The following is a 15,180-nucleotide window of genomic DNA, read 5'->3' on the forward strand; positions in this document are numbered from 1 at the left end:
ACTTAATATCTTACTAAGATAATCTAGGACCAAAACCCTTAAAACAAGTAAAACACTCTTAACATAAAATCTGCTTAGTGAGAATAATTATCTTATCAGACAGAAAATAAGTAAATATCACCCTTATTTGACATATTTCATCTTACTTAGATTTCAGTTTTTGCAGTGCATGCACCTGGGGATAAGTTGATTGGCAACACTAAATTGACCTTAGTGTGTAAATATGAGTGTGAATGTTGGCCCTGTGATGAGGTGGCCACTTGTCCAGGGTGTACCCCGCCTTCCGCCCGAATGCAGCTGAGATAAGCTCCAGCACCCCCCGCGACCGTGAAAGGGACAAGTGGTTGAAAATAAACCACATTTGTAAGGTTACGAAGGACTTAAAGTTGGTTTTATTTGCGGACGACACTACTGCTTTCTGTTCAGGAGAGAGCACGCAGAAGATAATACAAATAATAACTGAAGAAATGAACAAATTAAAAAGATGGTTTGACAAAAACAGACTATCTTTGAATCTCAGTAAAAGTAAAATGATGCTATTTGGTAATAGTAGAAAAGAGCATCATACACAAATACAAATAGACGGAGTAGACATAGAAAGGGTAAAAGAAACTAGATTTTTGGGAGTATTAATAGATGATCAAATGAACTGGAAATCTCATATACAAAACATACAACATAAGGTGGCAAAAAACATTTCAATAATGAATAAAGCAAAATATGTCCTGGGCCAAAAATCACTACATATTCTCTACTGCTCGCTAGTGTTACCATATCTGAGTTATTGTGCAGAAATATGGGGAAATAACTACAAATGTGCGCTACATTCGCTAACCGTGTTACAAAAAAGATCAGTTAGAATAATACATAATGTTGGATATAGAGAACACACAAACCCTTTATTTATTAAGTCAGAAATATTAAAGTTCGGTGATTTGGTAAAATTGCAAACAGCTAAAATGATGTACAAAGCAAACTATAACCTGCTACCAAAGAATGTACAACAATTCTTCTCAACTAAAGAGGAGAAATATAACCTTAGAGGAAAAAATAATTTAAAACATTTATATGCACGTACAACACTTAGAACTTTTAGCATATCAGTATGTGGAATTAAATTATGGAATGGATTAAGTAAAGAAGTTAAAAATTGTACTGATATGATCCAGTTTAAGAGGTTGTTCAAAATAATAGTGCTTACAGAGTACAAAGAAGAAGAATTATGAGAAATACTTTCAACCTTATTGAAAATAAGATATTCTTCATCTCAGTATGTTAATAATGACTGAATTAATTAATTAATTACATATAACAAAACTGTTGTATACTTATTCATAGATGTTATTTTATTATATAAAAAGGTCAGTAAATGATTATATATATTTGTAAACGCTTTGAAGTGGGAAAGGGGTAGGATTAAATAAGCTTTGCTTCTTCCTACTCCTTTTCGGGCATGATGTAAAATGAAATGATATGAAATTGTGTGATGTATTATGATGTAAGTGTGTTCATGTTCGAAATAAACTAAAGAAAGAAAAATGGATGAATGGATGTATTTAATATTTAGAATATGGGGGGAAAAATATCCGTCGTCATGTCTTTCATAATGATTGTGAACGATGGGCAAAATTAAAAAAAAAAAAAAGTGCAGTTCTCCTTTAAGAAAAGCCACCTTGAGCTGCACAGGTTTATTTTCCTGTGCAGGATAACAAACCGCCAGTGGTCTCCCTTCAAAACCTGATATTGAGGGAGGTCGCCCATGAAGACAAAGCAATGTTCCTCATCTGTGCGTGCACCTCCGAGATGTACGAGCTCCGCGCTGGCTCCCGAGAGGAGCGCATCAGCTGGATGGCATTCATACGGAATGCCATTAACCAGTAAGTGAAGGGAAATGCCAACCTTATCCTGCCAAGCCAACTTAAAACGCTCTGCGGTTTATACAAAAACAACAACTGTTTAAGGAAATACAATACATAATTTAGAACGGACATGTCGTTGACATCTAGGTATTCCGAGGAGGACGAAGTCCACCAGGAGCTTATTACCAGACTCCAAGAATATCAAGGTACGGTGATATTTAACCACCTTTACATCGGAGAGCACCAATATAAAGTCTGTCACTGGAATCACACATAGCATCTTGTGCATTTGCTTAGTATTTTCATAATAATATGTATAATATTCCCTGTGCTTAGATTGTTTGAAGGAGAGAGATGACCAGATCAAGCAATGCCTGACGGAGAAGCTGCACATCTCCAAAGCCCTGTACAAGGACCTGACCGGCCTTGAGAGCCCCTCGAAAGGGCTTCTGCTGCGAGGAGACCCCGCTGACCTCCAGCAGGGAGAAACACTGCTCCAAGGAGCTATCGTTGAAGGTCTGATCGGAGACATGCAAAGTGCTGCCACAGAACGAGTTGATTATACTGTACTGACTTCTTTTTCCTTTTTGCCTGCAGTGGAAAACCTTCAAAACCTGCTCTTCTCCAAAATGAAAGACTCAAGCAACCTGCATGGTAATAATGATAATAAGCAGGGGAGGAGAGCTGAGGCTTGGAGGGGCGCTGACAGTAACCTGTCCACAAGCTCAATGAAAAGTACCGTATTTTTCGGACTATAAGTCGCAGTTTTTTTCATAGTTTGGCCGGGGGTGCGACTTATACTCAGAAGCGACTTATGTGTGAAATTATTAACACATTAGCGTAAAATATCAAATAATATTATTTATCTCATTCACGTAAGAGACTAGACCAGGGGTCGGCAACCTTTACCAGTCAAAGAGCCATTTTGACCAGTTTCACAAATTATAGAAAACGATGGGAGCCGCAAAATTTTTTGAAAATTTAAATGAAATAACACTGCATACAAAGTTTTTTTTTTGCTTTGTGTTATGTATAAACCAGGGGTCTCAGACACGCTGCCCACACCTTTTTATATAGAATTTTTAAGCTGGTGTGGCACGCGGGTTTCAAATGAATAGCGCTTGTCAGCGTCATGCGTGCCGTGATGGTACAGCATATAGCGCCTACTACAACCAGCGTGCCTGATCAGCCACACGTTGTATGGGGCTCCTGCTTGCTCACGTAGGTGACAGCAAGGCATACTTAGTCAACAACCACACAGGTTACACTGACGGTGGCGGTATATAAAAAACTTTAACACTCTTATTAATAATGCGCCACACTGTGAACCCACACCAAACAAGAATGACAAACACCTTTCGGGAGAACATCTGCACCGTAACACAACATAAACACAACAGGACAAATACCCAGAATCCCATGCAGCCCTAACTCTTCCGGGATACATTATACGCCCCCGCTACCAAACCCCGCCCACCTCAACCGACGCACAGAGAGAGGGGGGCGGGGGGGTTCTGGTGGTAGCAGGGGTGTATAATGTAGCCCGGAAGAGTCAGGGCTGCTTGGGATTCTGGGTGTTTGTTCTGTTGTGTTTATGTTGTGTTAAGGTGCAGATGTTCTCCCGAAATGTGTTTGTCATTCTTGTTTGGTTTTGGTTCAAAGTGTGGCGCATTATTAGTACGAGTGTTAAAGTTGTTTTATATGGTCACCGTCAGTGTAACCTGTGTGGCTGTTGACCAAGTATGCCTTGCTGTCACGTAGGTGTGCAAGCAGAAGATGTATATTGTATAACAAGTGTTGGGCTGGCACGCTGTTAATACAGATTGTAGAGGGCGCCAAATGATGTACCATTATGTCACGCCTTTAGTATAGCTATAAGGGTGAAAATCGGTGAATATTAATCCCGGGAGTTTTCTGCGAGAGGCACTGAAATCCGGAAGTCTCACGGGAAAATTGGGGGGTTCAGCTAGTAAGCTGCTGAGCCGCATCAGAGTGATCAAAGAGCCGCATGCGGCTCCGGAGCCGCGGGTTGCCGACCCCTGGACTACACGTATAAGATTTCATGGGATTTATCGATTAGGAGTGACAGATTGTTTGGTAAACGTATAGCATGTTCTATATGTTATAGTTATTTGAATGACTCTTACCATAATATGTTACGTTAACATACCAGTTGGTTATTTATGCCTCATATAACGTACACTTATTCAGCCTGTTGTTCACTATTCTTGATTTATTTTAAATTGCCTTTCAAATGTCTATTCTTGCTGTTGGCTTTTATCAAATATATTTCCCCCGAAAATGCGACTTATACTCCGAAAAATACGGTAAGCTGAATTGTGCATCGGAATCATAAGATGATATTCATTCTGTGGTGACCCCATGTTGGGGTAGCTCATATGTGCTCAGATGGAGATGAGGCCGAGGGCCCCAGTGGGAACGAAATGGTGCCGCTATACTGCACCCACCTGTCGAACGATGCTCAGCGGAAGGAGCTGCACTTCTGTGAGAGCCCACCAATGAAGGCTGACACTGACGAAATATCGAAGCCCATGTCCACTTCACCTACTGGCGACTTCCTGACAGAGGTGCTTAACTCTTTCATGCACAAATTATGATAACCTAACTAAGGTGTATTTATTACGGGGGACGGCGTGGCGAAGTTGGGAGAGAGGCCATGCCAGCAATCTGAGGGTTCCTGGTTCGATCCCCACCTTCTACCATCCTAGTCACGTCCTTTGTGTCCTTGAGCAAGACACTTCACCCTTGCTCCTCATGGGTGGTGGTTAGCGCCGTGCATGGCAGCTCCCGCCATCAGTGTGTGAATGTGTGTGTGTGAATGTGGAAATAGTGTCAAAGCGCTTTGAGTTCCTTAAAAAGGTAGAAAAGTGCTATACATGTACAACCCATTTACCATTTATTACGTGCTCTGCATGAAAAATACTTTTAAAAAGAAGTATTTTTAAAGTATTAAAAATGTCCAATAGAATTAGCGGTTTGATTGATAAATATCTATTATTTTGAAGGAACAATTAATGAAATAAGATATTGTGAACACTGTTTTTATCTTAATCATTGTTTGACATATTCCATGTACACTGCAAAAAGTCAGTGTTCAAAAACAAGAACAAAAAATACAAAAATGAGGGGTATTTTATTTGAACTAAGCAAAATTATCTGCCAATCGAACAAGAAAATTTGGCTTGTCAAGACTTTCCAAAACAAGTAAAATTAGCTAACCTCAATGAACCCAAAAATACCTTAAAATAAGTATATTCTCACTAATAACAAGTGCACTTTTCTTGATAGAAAAAACAAATATGAGACCTTTTTGCTCAATATGTTGAAAAATATTCTTAAATGATGTAAATGCTAGTGCCATTATCTTGACATAATGATATGCGCTCGGCATTACATTTCTTGCATTTTCCCATCGATAACATCATCGCGCCAAGTGCGTGCTCTTTCAGTCAATTAGTGCACAAGGAATATACAGTATGTATATACAGTCAAGAAAATAAGTATTTGAACGCCCTGCTATTTTGCAAGTTCTCCCACTTAGAAATCATGGAGGGGTCTGAAATTTTCACGGTAGGTGCATGTCCACTGTATGAGAGATAACCTAAAAAGAAAAATCCAGAAATCACAATCTATGATTTTTTAACAATTTCTTCGTGTGATACAGCTGAAAATAAGTATTTGAACACCTGTCTATCAGCTAGAATTCTGACCCTCAAAGACCTGTTAGTCCGCCTTTAAAAGTCCTCCTCCTCTCCACTGTATAATCCTGAATCAGATGCACCTGTGTGAGGTCATTAGCTGCATAAAGACACCTGTCCACCCCATACAATCAGTAAGACCCAAACATTCAGCATGGCTAAGAGCAAAGAGCTGTCCAAAGACACCAGAGACAAAATTGTACAACTCCACAAGGATGGAAAGGGCTACGGAGAAATTGCCAAGGAGCTTGGTGAAAAAAGGTCCACTGTTGGAGCAATCATTAGAAAATGGAAGAAGCTAAACATAACGGTCAATCTCAATCGGAGTGGAGCCCCATGCAAGATATCGCCTCGTGGGGTCTCAATGATGCTAAGAAAGGTGAGGAATCAGCCCAGGACTACACGGCAGGACTTGGTCAATGACCTGAAAAGAGCTGGGACCACTGTTTCCATGGTCACTGTTGGTAATACACTAAGACGTCATGCTTTGAAATCATGCATGGCATGGAAGGTTCCCCTGCTTAAACCAGCACATGTTAAGGCCCGTCTTAAGTTTGCCAATGACCATTTGGATGATCCAGAGGAGTCATGGGAGAAAGTTTTGTGGACAGATGAGACCAAAATTGACCTTTTTGGTCATAATTCCACTGTGCGTGTTTGGAGGAAGAATGATGCATACCATCCCAAGAACACCATCCCTACTGTGAAGCATGGGGGTGGTAGCATCATGCTTTGGGGGTGTTTTTCTGCTCATGGGACAGGACGACTGTACTGTATTAAGGAGAGGATGACTGCAGCCATGTATTGTGAGATTTTGGCCAAAAACCTCCTTCCCTCAGTCAGATCATTGAAGATGAGTCGTGGCTGGATCTTCCAACATGACAATGACCCAAAGCACACAGCCAGGAAAACCAAGAAGTGGCTTCGTAAGAACCATATCAAGGTTCTGGAGTGGCCTAGCCAGTCTCCAGACCTAAATCCAATTGAAAATCTTTGGAGGGAGCTGAAAGTCTGTGTTACTCAGCGACAGCCCAGACACCTGACTGATCTAGAGAAGATCTGTGTGGAGGAGTGGGCCAAAATCCCTCCTGTAGTCTGTGCAAACCTGGTGAAGAACTACAGGAAACGTTTGAACTCTGTAATTGCAAACAAAGGCTACTCTACCAAATATTAATGTTGGTGTTCAAATACTTATTTTCACCTGTATCACACAAATAAATTGTTAAAAAATCATAGATTGAGATTTCTGGATTTTTCTTTTTAGGTTATCTCTCATACAGTAGACATGCACCTACCATGAAAATTTCAGACCCCTCCATGATTTCTAAGTGGGAGAACTTGCAAAATAGCAGGGTGTTCAAATACTTATTTTCTTGACTGTATATATTGATATATATATACACAGGTAAAAGCCAGTAAATTAGAATATTTTGAAAAACTTGATTTATTTCAGTAATTGCATTCAAAAGGTGTAACTTGTACATTATATTTATTCATTGCACACAGACTGATGCATTCAAATGTTTATTTCATTTAATTTTGATGATTTGAAGTGGCAACAAATGAAAATCCAAAATTCCGTGTGTCACAAAATTAGAATATTACTTAAGGCTAATACAAAAAAGGGATTTTTAGAAATGTTGGCCAACTGAAAAGTATGAAAATGAAAAATATGAGCATGTACAATACTCAATACTTGGTTGGAGCTCCTTTTGCCTCAATTACTGCGTTAATGCGGCGTGGCATGGAGTCGATGAGTTTCTGGCACTGCTCAGGTGTTATGAGAGCCCAGGTTGCTCTGATAGTGGCCTTCAACTCTTCTGCGTTTTTGGGTCTGGCATTCTGCATCTTCCTTTTCACAATACCCCACAGATTTTCTATGGGGCTAAGGTCAGGGGAGTTGGCGGGCCAATTTAGAACAGAAATACCATGGTCCGTAAACCAGGCACGGGTAGATTTTGCGCTGTGTGCAGGCGCCAAGTCCTGTTGGAACTTGAAATCTCCATCTCCATAGAGCAGGTCAGCAGCAGGAAGCATGAAGTGCTCTAAAACTTGCTGGTAGACGGCTGCGTTGACCTTGGATCTCAGGAAACAGAGTGGACCGACACCAGCAGATGACATGGCACCCCAAACCATCACCCAACCATGCAAATTTTGCATTTCCTTTGGAAATCGAGGTCCCAGAGTCTGGAGGAAGACAGGAGAGGCACAGGATCCACGTTGCCTGAAGTCTAGTGTAAAGTTTCCACCATCAGTGATGGTTTGGGGTGCCATGTCATCTGCTGGTGTCGGTCCACTCTGTTTCCTGAGATCCAGGGTCAACGCAGCCGTCTACCAGCAAGTTTTAGAGCACTTCATGCTTCCTGCTGCTGACCTGCTCTATGGAGATGGAGATTTCAAGTTCCAACAGGACTTGGCGCCTGCACAAAGCGCAAAATCTACCCGTGCCTGGTTTACGGACCATGGTATTTCTGTTCTAAATTGGCCCGCCAACTCCCCTGACCTTAGCCCCATAGAAAATCTGTGGGGTATTGTGAAAAGGAAGATGCAGAATGCCAGACCCAAAAACGCAGAAGAGTTGAAGGCCACTATCAGAGCAACCTGGGCTCTCATAACACCTGAGCAGTGCCAGAAACTCATCGACTCCATGCCACGCCGCATTAACGCAGTAATTGAGGCAAAAGGAGCTCCAACCAAGTATTGAGTATTGTACATGCTCATATTTTTCATTTTCATACTTTTCAGTTGGCCAACATTTCTAAAAATCCCTTTTTTGTATTAGCCTTAAGTAATATTCTAATTTTGTGACACACGGAATTTTGGATTTTCATTTGTTGCCACTTCAAATCATCAAAATTAAATGAAATAAACATTTGAATGCATCAGTCTGTGTGCAATGAATAAATATAATGTACAAGTTACACCTTTTGAATGCAATTACTGAAATAAATCAAGTTTTTCAAAATATTCTAATTTACTGGCTTTTACCTGTGTGTGTGTGTGTGTATATATATATATTTTTTTTTTTACAGCCGAACAACAAATTACACACCTGCAAATCAGTCTGACTTCTGTTGTCGTATCCGTAATACGCTGATAGGGAGAAGTTTTTATTTCCACAATGAGTCGGGTGTGTCTTGACCTCTGCCGAACCCCTGAGCCCGACTCACCGAACCCCTAGGGTTCCATCGAACCCAGGTTAAGAACCACTGGTCTAGTCTCTTACGTCAATGAGCTAAATAATATTATTTGATATTTTACGGTAATGTGTTAATCATTTCACACATAAGTCGCTCCTGAGTATAAGTTGTACCCCCGGCCAAACTATGAAAAAAAACTGCGACTTATAGTCCGAAAAATACGGTATGTTTTTTGGCCATTCACTGGGGGTCTGCATGTCTCTGCAGGTGTGTGACCGGGTAACACAGCTTCTACAGAGGCTGTATGAATTACAAGTAAGTTGTAATCTGCTTTGAAAAGACACGTTGACATGGTTTATTTCTGTGATAAGGCATGTGTTGATTTCACTGCAGGCCTTCGTGGTGCATCAGGACAGTCTGATCAAGCTGCAGCACGTCCAGCAGTCCAAGAGCAGACCGTCCCGCCCATCCAGCAGTACGCTGCTGGAGCAGGAGAAGCAGCGCAACCTGGAAAAGCACAAGGAGGAGCTGGCCAACCTCCACAAGCTGCAGGCACAGCTCAGAGAAGCGCAGCAGCGCTTGGAGAAGGAGCAGGAGCGCCACAGTGTCTGCATGGAGACCCTGGAGGCTGACCTGAAGCAGAGGGAGGACGAGTGCAGAAAACACGAGGAGAAGGTTAACGAGGAAAAGGCTGAGCTGGAGAGGCAGAGGGAGAGCTACCAGCAGGATCTGGAGCGACTCAGGGAGTCTAACAAGGCTGTGGAGAAAGACAAGGAGCGCCTGAGCCAGGAGAAGGAACGTCTGGAGGAGAAGTTAAAGAAGTACACAATGAGCACCGGACACGCCAACTACGATGACCCCGTGAGTTGAATTGACGTTAAAACTAGAGATGTCCGATAATATCGGTCTGCCGATAAATGCTTTAAAATGTAATATCGGGAATTATCGGTATCGGTTTCAAAAAGTAAAATTAATGACTTTTTAAAACGCCACTGTACGGAGCGGTACATATCCGGTAAAACACGGATGGAGGGCATACTTGCCAACCCTCACGATTTTCCCGGGAGACTCACGAATTTCAGTGCCCCTCCCGAAAATCTCCAGGGGCAACCATTCTCCCGAATTTCTCCCAATTTCCACCCGGACAACAATATTGGGGGCGTGCCATAAAGGCACTGCCTTTAGCGTCCTCTACAACCTGTCGTCACGTCCGCTTTTCCTCCATACGAACAGCGTGCCGGCCCAGTCACATATTACATGCGGTTTTTACACACACATAAGTGAATGCAAGGCATACTTGGTCAACGGCCATACAGGTCACACTGAGGGTGGCCGTATAAACAACTTTAACACTGTTACAAATATGCGCCACACTGTGAACCCACACCAAACAAGAACGACAAACGCATTTCGGGAGAACATCCGCACCGTAACACAACATAAACACAACAGAACAAATACCCAGAACCCCTTGCAGCATTAACTCTTCCGGGACGCTACAATATACACCCCCCGCTACCACCAAACCCCGCCCACCTCAACCCAGCTCCCCCCCATCTCCCGATTTCCAGAGGTCTCAAGGTTGGCAAGTATGCTCTAATACAGTGGTTCTCAACCTTTTTTCCATTGATGTACCCCCTGTAAAAAAAATTTAAATTCAAGTACCCCCTAATCAGAGCAAAGCATTTTTGGTTGAAAAAAAGAGATAAGGAAGTAAAATACAGCGATGTGTCATCAGTTTCTGATTTATTAAATTGTATAACAGTGCAAAATATTGCTCATTTGTAGTGGTCTTTCTTGAACTATTTGGAAAAAAAAGATAGGTTTTTATTTATATTTATAAAGGATTTTTGAATTGTTGCTATTTTTAGAATATTAAAAAAAAAATCTCACGTACCCCTTGGCATACCTTCAAGTACCCCTAGGGGTACGCGTACCCCCATTTGAGAACCACTGCTCTAGTATACTCTGGACTGAAGCTGTGTGCCTTCATTGTTTTTTGTAGCTGTTGTTTTGAGGCATGTTTAAAAAAAATTAAAAAAATAATGCACTTTGTGAAAGTCAAAGTATAGTATTTCCCATAGTTGTAGTGGGTATCAGGATTATTCCAAATTCCAAACTGCTGTTTTGAGGCATGTTAAAAAAAAAAAATACACTTTGTGACTTCAATAATAAATATGGCAGTGCCATGTTGGCATTTTTTTCCATAACTAGAGTTGAAGTCGTTCTCTTATTTTGGAAAATCTTGTTTTTGATTAATTGATTGAGACTTGTATTAGTAGATTGCACAGTACAGTACATATTCCGTACAATTGACCACTAAATGGTAACACCCCAATAAGTTTTTCAACTTGTTTAAGTCGGGGGCCACGTTAATCAATTCATGGTAAAGTTACATTGTTTAATGCATCACAACAAAATTAGGCATAATAATGTGTTAATTCCACGTCTGTATATATCGGTATCGGCTGATATCGGAATCGGTAATTAAGAGTTGGACAATATCGGAATATCGGATATTGGCAAAAAAGCCATTATCGGACATCTCTAGTTAAAACACTTCAGTTTATGTCCATGTTACTCAATACACGCACTTTTTCTTTCTCGGCCTAGAACATCAACCTTTTCAGCTACCAGTCCTTCAGGGGAAACATTGCCAACGGCAGAGGAGGAGGAGGGAGTTTAAGGCCGCACGTACCGCTCGCCACTGCCAGCGACCCCAACGAGACTCCTCCCAAGGTCCCGCCGCGCAAGGAGAGCATCAGTCTTCAGCCAGTGAAGCCTGAGATGCCCATGCACCTAATTAGCACCACCAACCAGGTGCACAAAGCCAGCGGCGTGGTACAGCAGATCCCCACCAAGCTGGCCAATCTTTCCAGGAGCAAGGAGAAGGTCTTCAAGATGAAGCCGTCGCATCAGAGAGCCCACAGTGCAGGTCTTGTCGCGCTACACTAGCAGTGGTTCTTAACCTTGTTGGAGGTACCGTACGAACCCCACCAGTTTCATATGCACATTCACCGAACCCGAACCGTGATCATAAAATGATGTTATTATATTAAAGAAATACTAATAAAGATATATTTTACAAACGGAAAGTTTTACAGGAATGAGCACATGATTCCATGTTTACATCTCATTGTGCAACTTGTGAATGTTTTAGTGGGAACTACAAACCCCGTTTTCATATGAGTTGGGAAATTGTGTTGGATGTAAATATAAACGGAATACAATGTTTTGAAAATCAATTTCAACCCATATTCAGTTGAATATGCTACAACATATTTGATGTTCAAACTGATAAACATTTTTTTTTTTTTGCAAATAATCATTAACTTTAGAATTTGACGCCAGCAACACGTGACAAAGAAGTTGGGAAAGGTGGCAATAAATACTGATAAAGTTGAGGAATGCTCATCAAACACTTATTTGGAACATCCCACAGGTGTGCAGGCTAATTGGGAACAGGTGGGTGCCATGATTGGGTATAAAAGTAGATTCCATGAAATGCTCAGTCATTCACAAACAAGGATGGGGCGAGGGTCACCATTTTGTCAACAAATGCGTGAGCAAATTGTTGAACAGTTTAAGAAAAACCTTTCTCAAGCATCTATTGCAAGGAATTTAGGGATTTCACCATCTACGGTCCGTAATATCATCAAAGGGTTCAGAGAATCTGGAGAAATCACTGCACGTAAGCAGCTAAGCCCGTGACCTTCGATCCCTCAGGCTGTACTGCATCAACAAGTGACATCAGTGTGTAAAGGATATCACCACATGGGCTCAGGAACACTTCAGAAACCCACTGTCAGTAACTACAGTTGGTCGCTACATCTGTAAGTGCAAGTTAAAACTCTCCTATGCAAGGCGAAAACCGTTTATCAACAACACCCAGAAACGCTGTCTGCTTCGCTGGGCCTGAGCTTATCTTAGATGGACTGATGCAAAGTGGAAAAGTGTTCTGTGGTCTGACGAGTCCACATTTCACATTGTTTTTGGAAACTGTGGACGTTGTGTCCTCCGGACCAAAGAGGAAAAGAACCATCCAGATTGTTATAGGCGCAAAGTTGAAAAGCCAGCATCTGTGATGGTATGGGGGTGTATTAGTGCCCAAGACATGGGTAACTTACCGGTACACATCTGTGAAGGCGCCATTAATGCTGAAAGGTACATACAGGTTTTGGAGCAACATATGTTGCAACATTATCATGGACGCCCCTGCTTATTTCAGCAAGACAATGCCAAGCCACGTGTTACATCAACGTGGCTTCATAGTAAAAGAGTGCGGGTACTAGACTGGCCTGCCTGTAGTTCAGACCTGTCTCCCATTGAAAATGTGAGGCGCATTACGAAGCCTAAAATAGCACAACGGAGACCCCCGGACTGTTGAACAACTTAAGCTGTACATCAAGCAAGAATGGGAAAGAATTCCACCTGAGAAGCTTCAAAAATGTGTCTCCTCGGTTCCCAAACGTTTACTGAGTGTTGTTAAAAGGAAAGGCCATGTAACACAGTGGTGAACATGCCCTTTCCCAACTACTTTGGCACGTGTTGCAGCCAGGAAATTCTAAATTAATTATTTGTAAAAAAAAAAAAAAAAGTTTATGAGTTTGAACATCAAATATGTTGTCTTTGTAGTGCATTCAATTGAATATGGGTTGAAAAGGATTTGCAAATCATTGTATTGTGTTTTTATTTACATCTAACACAATTTCCCAACTCATATGGAAACGGGGTTTGTAAATGCGATATCTGAAAGGGGTACACGTTATTTCCTAAACAGGACCCCCGCCCAGACATATAATAGTAGTACACAGCTCATGAAAAACAATATGTTATAGTCATGGTAAGTGGGCCAAAACATTTATATTAGAAAATAATCTCATGGAAATGACTGCTGTCATTTGATTACAATAATAAAACATTGAACTTGTTATTTAGTCAGGTTTTGGACAGTGAGTTTGCTCACACATATGGAAAATTAGAGGGAACATTGTTGATCGAACCCAGGTTAAGAACCACTGCGCTACAGGCTTTGTTTTTTTTTAATGTTTTTGTCTAAATAAGTTACGTGTGCGCTTGCAGCCTCCATAGACGTGAGCCAGGTGTTGCCCATCCGAGTGACGAGGAAAGAAGGAGGGAGTCTGCGAGGTTCTCACAGCCAGTCAGGTACAAAAACGTATCCAAAGTGGACGGCAAGACAACGCCTCGATGTAAAGCCACACTAAATGCTGTCCAAGCAAATGCAGCAAAAACCACACCTGATTACTCCTGTGTTCCACTTCTTGCCTAGATGATTTGAAGTCGCACAGACACAGAATGAAAACATCGCAGTCCTTCAGCGCACACCTCAGGAGCAGCGTGGAGCTGCCGCCCCCACCTCCACCTCCTTTCCCCAAAGAAGTGCTGCAAGTGAAAGCCAAAGAAAAGGTCATATTCCTTTAGTTTGCCTCTTACCGCCTGGACTTCTAGTAAGACTGTGTCAACTATCAGGTACTGTACACACACTTTTATCAAAATAATTTATGGCTGCGGTCGTCACCGAAAAAAAACAAGGACCTATTTTGCACAGTGGAGAAAACTATTTTTTGAATGTTTCTAAAGCTTTTTAAATATTTGATGTTCTTACATTGCCAAAGACTTTTTAAAAGAGTATTTTTTATTGTAAATGAAAGCAACATTTTATGACCAGGTCTTTACTTTCTTTTTAATTTAAAGAGTCATGAAACTACTGTATTGAACAAGCACTGCATTGGAATTCATTTAAAAAAAACAAAAAAAAAAACAACCAACAGATGCTATAGTGACATTTTTACCCCAAAAATACCAAGTAGTTAATGTAATTAAAAAAATAAAATAAAACATGACATGCTCCAGTTTCCTTTTTGGTCCAACTTTCCTTTGACATTTCACCATACTTGCCAACCTTGAGACCTCCGATTTCGGGAGGTGGGGCGGGGCGTGGTTGGGGGCGTGGTTAAGAGGGGAGGAGTATATTGACAGCTAGAATTTACCAAGTCAAGTATTTCATATATATATATATATATATATATATACATCCTGAAAATATGCAAACAAAACTGTGTTTAGATGATTTATACTTCAAACTTGCATAAATATAACATGGATATAACATAACTTGGCTTCTGAGAGCTTCAAAATGTAATAAATAAAATGCTAAAGTTGTTGATAAACAAGCAATTATTTTAATAATTAAATATGGTCATTTTAAATGAATTATTATGATAATTTAAAATGTATTATTTCAAATATGTTTATTTTAATGTACCGGTATAATTCTATGGCTGGATGTAATAAGGAGTCAGAAAAAATACAAATAAAAATACAATTAATTTTGATGTTTTTAGCAAAATATAGTAAACATTTATTTGTTTAGTTTTTTTAATTAATAAATATCTTTATTTTTAGGTAAGATAAACATAATAATACAATTTGTCTCTAGTC

At 40.8% G+C, this 15,180-nt stretch overlaps 1 protein-coding gene across 3 annotated transcripts in view; it reads left to right on the forward strand.

The window, feature by feature from the left end:
• Window positions 1–14,648, forward strand: part of arhgef18a (rho/rac guanine nucleotide exchange factor (GEF) 18a) — a 54,082-nt gene extending 39,434 nt beyond the window's left edge. For 2 of the 3 annotated variants that reach the window (XM_061978792.1, XM_061978793.1), the window contains 10 exons: window positions 1,705–1,877; window positions 2,007–2,065; window positions 2,196–2,375; window positions 2,457–2,513; window positions 4,254–4,447; window positions 8,986–9,033; window positions 9,112–9,579; window positions 11,332–11,653; window positions 13,801–13,884; window positions 14,009–14,648. In XM_061978792.1, coding sequence (XP_061834776.1) covers window positions 1,705–1,877; window positions 2,007–2,065; window positions 2,196–2,375; window positions 2,457–2,513; window positions 4,254–4,447; window positions 8,986–9,033; window positions 9,112–9,579; window positions 11,332–11,653; window positions 13,801–13,884; window positions 14,009–14,160 — 1,737 coding nt within the window. In that variant the 3' untranslated portion in view covers window positions 14,161–14,648. Of the gene's footprint in view, window positions 1–1,704; window positions 1,878–2,006; window positions 2,066–2,195; window positions 2,376–2,456; window positions 2,514–4,253; window positions 4,448–8,985; window positions 9,034–9,111; window positions 9,580–11,331; window positions 11,654–13,800; window positions 13,929–14,008 lie in introns of all 3 variants that reach the window. The other variant, XM_061978794.2, reaches the window with a different exon arrangement.
• Window positions 14,649–15,180: the final 532 nt, after the last annotated feature.

Source organism: Nerophis lumbriciformis, linkage group LG19, assembly GCF_033978685.3.
Source record: "Nerophis lumbriciformis linkage group LG19, RoL_Nlum_v2.1, whole genome shotgun sequence".
NCBI lineage: Eukaryota > Metazoa > Chordata > Actinopteri > Syngnathiformes > Syngnathidae > Nerophis > Nerophis lumbriciformis.